A 9,429-nucleotide genomic window follows, 5' to 3' on the forward strand; every position below is an offset into this window, starting at 1 on the left:
AGCACTTCGATGCCTGTGTACCGTACCTTGCATGACCTGCAGGATCTCGATGCGCGTGGTTCTCAAACTGTCGACCTCAGCAATAAACTGAAGCAGCAGGAAGAACCATTCATTAACTGGACACCTAGAGGGGAAACGTGAATCCTTCTTCATTAGATGTCTTTACCTGCTGCCTCAACAATATGAGTCTTTGGACTTCGGTGAAAGCAGCTTGCAAGTTGTTGCGAGCCAGAACCAGAGACTCGTCCAAATCCTGCAGCGAGTGGCTCAGCTCCTCTTCCCTTAGAGACACCGCCAACAACTCCTCCATCTGGTCCTGGTCTACAAGATAAACATAAAGAATTATAGGACTTCTAATTTTAGCAGCCATTTTTTTTATGAGGGACCACTACTATCTCAAGTTTTCACAACTCTTGAGTTTGGTTTCCGCATAACATATCTAAATTACCCTTGTTTGATTTTGTTTTCTTCTTTTTCCCCCTCGCTGCCTCAGAAGAAGTACCATCATCCTGCAGGAATACAAAACAAAGAAGGACAAATAATTCAAATGTGGGTAATTCAGTGACAATGCACTGGGAAAATGGACTTAACACAATACTTAACTCATAAACAGTTTAGGTTCTTTTTTTTTTTTTACTTTCAAGAGCTCACAAATTGGTGTCTTGATCTCATAGGCACTTTAGTTTTTTTTGTTTTTGTTTTTTACTCCTGCATCACTTCTTTGTGACACCAGAATGCAGGAAGAGCCATGTATATTTAGCTTGAAGCTAACAGTAAATCAACATTTTTGAAGTTAGCCATTGGCCGCCATTAGCTTCAAGCTAAATATATGTGGCTGGCTCTTGCTTAATTCTGGAGTCATAAAGAAGACATCTATTTGTGTGTACTTGCAGGAAAAAAAATACATTTACCGGATTATGATCACTTTAAATAGAACACTCCTTACTGGATTGTATTTCCTCTTGTTGCTGCTGTTATGGTCGCTTTTCTCAACTTCCACAAGTGGTTCCACTTTCAGAGAAACTGCAGCTGTTGCATTCATTTGACTGCAGCAATTCTCCAGCACAGCAGCAGGTTGCTCCACAGTCTCCTGCATCCTCAAATCCCACTGTTTTTCTGTGTGAGAGTCATTATCTGCTGTGTCCGGCGGTGGTGGTGGAGGAGGAGGAGGAGGATGGTGCTGGTGTGGATTTGGAGGATCATGAGAGAGGGACTCCCAGTGAAAGCCCTCTGAAAGTGGTATTTCACTATCGTTTACCAGCACTGAGGCTTCTTTATCAGACAGGGGGTTCACAAGCTCAATTCCAAACCTGCACACAGAAAGAATGACGACAGCAGATAAAAACACACAAAAAGCGACAGGGAGGACAGGAGGTTTCCCGGGGGGTTCTCCATGATTCCCTCACCTGGGCCTGCCTTTGTTCCTCTCCTGCTTTCTTCTTTTCATCTCATTATACATCTCCCTCCAGCTAAGCTTCCTGCGAGCTCCTGATAAAGTGAGCACCTTTGGCAGCGTTGGTTGAAGTCCCTCAACTTTCTCCCTCTGAACTTTGGCTGAGCTGTGTGCAATTCGAACCTTGCGGTTGCTACTCACATTGGAGTTGAACTGACATCCAGGGAGGGGAGCCACATGGTTGAATGTTGACAAGGCAAACGCTTCCTGAGATCGAACGATTTCTATGTTGTCACACTCAGCCAATGAGCTCTTCTGCCGAGTTGTCTCTTGTGTGACTTCATTAGTTTGCATCGTATTAGCGGCAGCAGCAGAGTTCATCTGTGGAGGCGTAGCTGCATCGTAATTCCTGAAGGAGCCCCCAGCTGGCAGCTCCCTCTCACTCCCGGTTTGTTGTGTTCTGACCCCGCTGCTCTCCTTCCGGGCTTCACGATCAGCCCTACATGGCTCCCTCACACCAAGCATCCTTCTGATATGTCGCAGCATCACACTGACATCCACATCCTGTAGGGGAGTAGTGTCAACTGGTGTGCACACAGAAGCTGAGCTGGAAGAACATGAACCTTCTTCAGCTCCTTGTTGAGAAGATTCCGGACTCTTGTCTTGGCCAAAGATGATACTTGTGTTCTGAGGGAGCTGATCACTGGTGTAGTCTGTACTGGCAGCGGGATCATTGTAGTACATCCAATTATAATAGTCATAATGGCTATCACCGGGCCATAGTTGTTGTGCCATGCTGGCGCCACCTCCTTGGCTTCTGTGTGGTCCGTCAACATGTCTGACAGGTTGGGGATTATTAATTTTGACCCTGATACACTGATTATCCGCAGAAAAGTTGTCGTTAAAATTCAGGTGGTGCTGAATGGAAGCCGGCTGCCCACTTCTACCAACAGGCCCTCCTGGCAAATGAGCCAAACCTCTGTGAATATACTGAGCTGGTCTTTGCGCGCAGTGAATTTTGTTCTCTTTGTTTTGAACAACAGTCTTGTTGCTGCCTCTCTGGTGGGATTCCTTCATCTGCACCAGTGTCGCCGCTTGATTACATTTTTTATGATTCCCTGCTTTGGACACCGCCTTGGTTTGTTTGTTGGATTCCTGTTGTATTCCAGCATGTTTCTGAACACCTTTATGCTTCTGTTTCATTTTTCTCTTCCGTGACGCTTTCTTCCTGTGATAGAAAGTAGCGGAGTCACTAAAGAGAGTAGTCAGGTTTGTCGCACATTGTCAGCGTTGTGAAATAACAACGTGCAGAAAAATAACATGAAACTCTTACGCCTACTTTTTAAGGGTCCTGTTTCGCTCCAGGATTCTGTTGATAGACTCTTTGTTTAGAGTCTTAAACAGTGAAAGGGGCTTCACATTTTCAGAGATCATTCTCTTCAACTTATCTCTGTGTTGAGGAGTGGAGATGTGCTGGGCATAATGATGCAAGTGCATGAATGAAATGTTACAGGCCTGGCATCCATGTTGCGAATCCCTGTTCGTGGAGAGACACAAAACAGAAGGAATTAGTGAATGACGGATCCCCAGCTTCAGCCTCTTAAAGTTGATTTTAGCATGGGAAAAAAATCGGATGCATATTAATTACAAGGTCATCTTGGTAAGGAAGGCGGGAGGCAATTGATCTGTGTATCATTAGAAATATTGCAGGTGCTTTCTTTCTCAACTGGTGGGCCGTCACCAAAGAGTGGGTCACAGGGCCGTTTTGAGCGGATTGGGGATATGTGTGTGAAAAAAACATTTGAGGGTAAAACTCTACTTAGGATCCTTGATCCTGTGCTTTTATTTTGACAGTCATCCATTTCAAATAATCCAGTCCACATCCAGTGTTAGCTTAGCATTGTTGTATTCATGTGAGCATTTGTCGACATGCTGAAACGCAAATACAACACAGAATACGTCACATATGGGTTTTCTTGCATCTAATCCAAATTCACGGTTGATTTTTTTTTTTTTTTCAAAATCTGAGTCACAACTTATGATGGAAAAAAAAGGTTGGTGAGAGGATAAGGATAGAACCACGGCATTGAAGGGTATACAACCCTGTTTCTTTCTACAAATTTAATGTTTAATCATCATTTTACAAAAAGGTAATTCGCAAAATTAGGAATTAATCTTGGTCAGTGACACATACTTATACACACTTTATTTTCCAATATGGCACCATGGGAGCTACACTGAATGTGTCCTGCAAAAATGTGCAGCTGCGCAAATTTTGTATTTAATTGTTTTGACTCAATTTGCCCATTAAGTCAGAATGTGATGTACATGTTATTAGACACCCAGGTAGTTCACAGGAAGTTGTAGTTTCAGCTCTATTTTGAAAATGTAGTCATAAATCACGCAGTATTGCAACACATCACGATCCTATCATGACCCACGTCTATTGTGAGGTCCTTGCCAATATCCAACCCTAATGCATTGTGATTTTTTGTTGTTGTTGTTGTTGCTCTTTTAATATAAAATGTGTGATTCACTGTAACCTCATGATGTAATAATGTCAACAACAATAACAGTGATAATAATGAAGACAATAAGACGTCTGGTAGCAGCGTCCACATCAACAGATGTGTGTTGGAACTGATACATAAATACAATTTTTCAGGTGAGAAGGTAAAGAGAAAAGAAATGTGACTCACATGCCCAACACAGATTCCAGCTCTCTGTGATGCAACATGCTCTGCATATGTTCATGAAATTCCTGGAGGCAAGACGGATGAGATACAATTTACAAGTTCTTAACCAGCACTATAAGATTAAATCAAACTTAGGGAAACAAGAGTCACTTACAAGTTTCGGGAAACTCCTGCGACACAGAATGCAATAGACTTTTTTGACCTTGTTTTTCGGTTTGTGCGTCGGGCAGATTTTCTTCTTCAAAACGGGTTTAACGTCCTTCGCGAGTAACGGTTTGACGTCTGCCATTGCTGAGTAAATACAATTCAGTTCAGTCCTTCTCAGTGTAACAAGGCAGCAATGTTAGCACAGTGACATTGCAACCACACAATCCTTCCTGGTGGCCTTTACAAAGACAGTACTGCTACTTTGTACAAATGTAAAATTCGCAACCAATAAGTCTAAATCTTCACAACAGAACACAGCGTGGTTCAGTGATGAGCTTCGGAAAAGGTTAACACACAAGCACAAACACACGCGAGACTGAGTAACATTACACTGCTACTAATAAAAGTGCATGAATTACGATTTTAGCCACCCACTGTACAGGCTAGCTGCTGCTAAATGCTTTCTTAAATAATTCAACAAACCAAAATGTTATAGTTTATGTCAATACTGCGAAAAGAACATCATTACAGCACAAATTTCACACGTTGAACCGCCATGTTTGATGACGTCGATTAAAAAACGTCTCACACTGGCCAATCATTCACGCGAGATTACGCCGGAAGTTAAATGACGGGTGGCTTTTTTTTTTAATTGTAAAATGCAAATTCCAAGTACAAAAAGCATATTCAAATACAATTACAAACGTTATTCCTTTGAGAACTGAGTGGGGTGTTCCATGTATTAGGTAAAAAAACAAAAACAAAACAGGGCAACAACAACAACACGAAAATAAAATTTAAAAGTTACATATTCTTAAATGGGACCAATCAAAAGAAAAAGATGGAAAACATTCATAAAGCAATAGAGCTTTCTTCGTTTTCATACGTTTTAATAATCAAAATAAGTTTTTTGAGAACTGACATCTTTGCAGAAAATATTTGACTATCATATAACTAAGTTATTTAGTTCTAAATTCTAGTTTTCTATCTACATTACAAAACCAAATCTAACATTATTGTAGGTCAGGGGTGGGGGCTACATCCATATTAGTATAGGATACCCAATTTTTGAAATCCTTTCAACTAAATCAAATACAATGCAAGAATACATTAGGTGTTTGAGTGTTTCTACTTCTGTTTTACAAAATGCACCTTCATTACTGTCCAAGTTCAATTTAAGCCTTAAAAATTCGCCGCATGGATAAATGTCACGGATCATGGATTTTAAAATGTACCTCTTTGGCTTTAGGGGAGATAGGAAAGCTCAAAAATCTGCATCTATTTCTCTTGGCAACCAAGGTGGGGTATTCCTTTAAAATATGCTTTCTTTTGAGAGAAAAGGGAAAGTATTCTTTGGTGTGAGTAGATCTCAAAAATTGTTGTTACATTTTTTTTTCTCTGAAAAAGATAGGTCATCTATAGACAGGGTAGGCAGTTAAGCTGTTATCAGCGTGTACATAAGAGTTCCTTTAACTATACAGATCGAAGCCTGTGGAAACGCTATAATCACTGCCCAGTCGTCATTTCTGGAGCATTCAATATTATATTTATGACTAAAATCATCAAAGTCTTTTATGTTAAATGACGGGGAGCTGGCACAGATCTTCAAAACCCGGGATGGACGCAAGTGGGCGTGGTCAGACTTTGTAGAACTACAGTCACTCACACGTTCAATCTCCTGCGACACAATGTGCAACAGAGTCTCGACCCTGTGTTTCGGTTTGTGCGTCGGGCTTATTTTCTTCTTCAACGTTTAACGTCCTCCGCGAATCAGGGTTTAACGTCTGCCATTGCTGAATTTAAATACAATTCAATTCTTCTCAACATAACAAGGTAGCAATGTTAGCACAGTGACATTTAAATCAAACACTTAATATCATTCCTGGTGGCCTTTGTAAATACAGTACTGTTACGTTGGACAAATGAAAAGTGAGGTTGCGTGATGAGCCTCGGTCAGAAAAGGTGAACTCACACACACACACGCACACACACACACACACACACACACACCAGACTGAGTAACATTACACAGCTACTAATAAAAGTGCATGAATTACGATTTAAACTACCCACTGTACAGGCTAGCTGCTGCTGAATGCTTTCTTTAAAAAAAAGAACTTACCCAAATGTTATAGGTTATGTCAACACTCCGAAAAGATCATCATTACTGCACAAATTTCTCACGTTGAATCGCCATGTTTGATGACATCACTTAAAAACGTCTCAGGCTGGCCAATCGTTCACGCGACATTACGCCGGAAGTTAGCTAGCACAGATCTTCAAAAGGTGGGATAGACGCAAGTGGGCGTTGTCAGGCAATACCGGGGAGTGAAGATGCTCTACAGATCTAATAAGCAGCGGGAGGAGAGCGACCTGCTGTGCGGAAGAGGAGTCTTCGCTAAAAACAGTTAGCTCGTTTTATCGTATCAGTGGGTTACTGTAGCTTTGTAAGGTAAAATGTGTAGCGGTTGTGTGCATAAAGAATATCCCGACCGGGTGAGTTATAGCCACTGTGGAGACATTGTTTCTACACATAAACGCTAACTTCGTTGTTTTTTTGTTTTTTTTTTACGGAAGTTAAATAACGCAGTATATTAGTACTTCTTGTCTTACTTCTTGATGTAATCTTTACCGTAAAAGACTGCTGTTGTACATTTTGTCTGCCACAGAGGTAAATGTTATTGAATAATTTACTCAAGGATTTTTTCCCTCCATCAACGCTAACAAAGTAAGACACAACCTCTAATGACTGCCAGTAAAAGAACTGGCTTTAAATATTACAAATCTCTGAAATACGTGGAGAGAAAGCAGCAAAGAAACTACTGAATGTGATTTCTACCATCCCTTAGTTTCCGTTTTTTTATTTGATTTATCTTTTATGTGCAACTACACGCATCGAGCCCACTGTTGAAGATGAATTGCATGACTAATATCTTATAATGAATATGGACGAGTTCATACTTGATACAATTCAACAGAAAGAGAGACCGTAACATGCGAGGATGAGTAAACATGTTTTCTTTATTTCCTGCTCAGGGGAACACTTGTCTGGAGAACGGTTCGTATCTGATGAACTACCTGGGTTGTGCCAACTGCCATCAGAAAGACTTTGTGTTGATCAGTAATAAAGCCACAGAGGATGAAGATGGAGAGGAGATTGTCACGTATGACCGTAAGTCATTATCGTTTTTCTCACAGACGAAACGCTAGTGACAAATTTGATGTATTAAAATGTAAACATGCTCATTTCAGTGTCCCTGAACCTGAGCCCACGTCTTCGGATTGCTTATGTTCAGTTAACATTCGGGGGCGAACTGCAACTGATGATTATTTTTTTGATTGTTATCATCAATTTAGTCCATTAAAGGTCAATAAAAGTTCCCAGAGATAAAAAAGTAACATGTTGTGTTTCAATCACTTCTTTTATCATCCAGAAGTTCAAAGCTATTTTTTATTTTTATTTTTTTGTATTTGCCATGGGCTGTAAATTCTCTCACAGGGTTCATTCACATAAATTACCATGACTTTTCCGTGCTTCAGAGGACAACTTTCCTGACCTAACATTCTCTGGAATGTCTGGAATTTACACTTGAGACATACAGAGAAAATGTTCAAATTAACTAATGCTCTAACTTGCAGGTATTCGTGGAGCAAATTTCAATTTTTTTTGTCAAGTTTTCTGGCTTTAAAAAAAACAGACTCATTTGGGATAAGCAGGAACAGCAAGCCAAGAGGATTGGAATAACATAAGCAAAGAGGGTTGATTTACGATTGAGTGTATTGCTCAGGTTTTCATGTAGTTTACCGATAAAATGCGTTTTTAGGTAAAACGCAAGTATTTTTTTTTGTCCGGTGGCCATGACCCACCTGACGTGTGAATTTGTCCCTCCAGATGTTTGTAAAAACTGTGACCATGTCATCGCTAGACATGAATATACCTTCTCTGTTGTGGATGAATATCAGGTAAATAAAGACATCTTTGCTTTATGTACATTACATACACATTTCTCTTTTCATTAATCTTGGTTTTTTTGGACCAGGAGTACACGATGCTTTGCATGCTTTGTGGAAAGGCAGAAGACTCCATCAGTGTTTTGCCAGATGACCCCCGACAGTCGGCACCACTCTTCTAAACCTTGAGATTCGTATTTGGCCCCCCCCCCCCACCAAACTCGAAAGCTTTGCAAACCTTGCTTTCCTCTTGTCTGTTCTGTATTTTATGCATATTACATGTTTTAAGTCTGTGTGGGCTACTGTTGATTGATGAGTTAATGCAGCTTTTTAATCATTATTCGTGACAAAAATCCATTCCCTGTTATTTGACAACGTACTAAAAGAAAACATTTTTCATTTTTCATCACCTTTCACGTGTCAAATAGCAAAATAAGGACGCATTACTGAAAAGAATGAATTTATTGTTAAAAAAAAAACCAATTTTCATCTCTGGAAATAAAGTATTTTCACCTGTTTATTTGATTAATGTGGTGATTTCTTAATTTTGCGAGCGTTCAAGAAAAAAAAAGGTCATAGTCACAAAACAAGACTTATGATGCTCATTCAGTCATGAGATGAAGCTTCTGTGCATTTCAGACAATTAAACCTGCACATTCCCAACTGCATTTGTAAAAAAGCACTACAGTCTCAGTGCTTCCCTGTACCCCTGCCATAGTTACGTCGTACTATACCTCATATTTGACCTCTGTTGAATTGTCAGAGTAGTGTGGTCGTCCAGAGGATGTTTGTATTAATTTATTCAAATAAACTCAAGGGCTGTTGTTAAAGTGCTGGTAGCGCGACCCTGCACTGTGATGAGAATACAAAAACATCCTCACTGTCATCCGAGCGCACCGATTCAGTCGTCAGCATGTCAGAAGTCTCAGCTGTGCATGCACAGACGTCTGTCGGAAAAAGAAATTTCAGTTTTACTTGGCTTAATTAAATCAGTTACTCAATCAGAGGAGGTAGGCTGCCCGAGGAGTAAAAGCGGGAATGTGGAGAGCGCCTGGGCTCCTGTGGCACACCCACACACGGAACATGCTGGTGCAAGAACAATCTGAAGGCGGTGGAGGCTGTATACGACCCGGCAAGTCCCCAAGTGTGGAGAGGTACCTGCTGCATGAGTACCAGCATGTCTTCCACGTGACTCTTCGCACCAAAGAGGACAATCCAGCTGCGCTCTGCAGCATCTGACGC

The 9,429-nt window shown here is 40.8% G+C and overlaps 2 protein-coding genes across 5 annotated transcripts in view; one reads left to right on the plus strand and one right to left on the minus strand.

Annotated features, from left to right (window-relative positions):
* The window catches only part of znf106b (zinc finger protein 106b), a 14,974-nt gene extending 8,508 nt beyond the window's left edge, over window positions 1-6,466 (minus strand). The window contains exons 1-9 of one of the 4 annotated variants that reach the window (XM_086189748.1): window positions 6,359-6,466; window positions 4,244-4,380; window positions 4,093-4,154; window positions 2,733-2,930; window positions 1,407-2,621; window positions 947-1,310; window positions 449-509; window positions 167-321; window positions 27-87 (exon numbers count right to left, since the gene is read on the minus strand). In XM_086189748.1, the coding sequence (XP_086045874.1) occupies window positions 27-87; window positions 167-321; window positions 449-509; window positions 947-1,310; window positions 1,407-2,621; window positions 2,733-2,930; window positions 4,093-4,154; window positions 4,244-4,378 (2,251 nt within the window). In that variant the 5' untranslated portion in view covers window positions 4,379-4,380; window positions 6,359-6,466. Of the gene's footprint in view, window positions 1-26; window positions 88-166; window positions 322-448; window positions 510-946; window positions 1,311-1,406; window positions 2,622-2,732; window positions 2,931-4,092; window positions 4,155-4,243; window positions 4,826-6,358 lie in introns of those variants that run through there. The other 3 variants (XM_086189751.1, XM_086189749.1, XM_086189747.1) reach the window with 3 other exon arrangements.
* Window positions 6,467-6,526: 60 nt separating this feature from the next.
* churc1 (churchill domain containing 1) lies at window positions 6,527-8,701 on the plus strand. Its single transcript, XM_086189755.1, has 4 exons — window positions 6,527-6,732; window positions 7,273-7,408; window positions 8,129-8,199; window positions 8,277-8,701. The coding sequence occupies exons 1-4, from the start codon at window positions 6,694-6,696 to the stop codon at window positions 8,367-8,369; spliced, it is 339 nt and encodes a 112-aa protein (XP_086045881.1). The 5' UTR covers window positions 6,527-6,693; the 3' UTR covers window positions 8,370-8,701.
* Window positions 8,702-9,429: the final 728 nt, after the last annotated feature.

The sequence above is a fragment of the Aulostomus chinensis genome, chromosome 20 (assembly GCF_037954235.1).
Source record: "Aulostomus chinensis isolate RoL2024-O1b breed Wild chromosome 20, RoL_Achi_v1.0, whole genome shotgun sequence".
Lineage (NCBI taxonomy): Eukaryota > Metazoa > Chordata > Actinopteri > Syngnathiformes > Aulostomidae > Aulostomus > Aulostomus chinensis.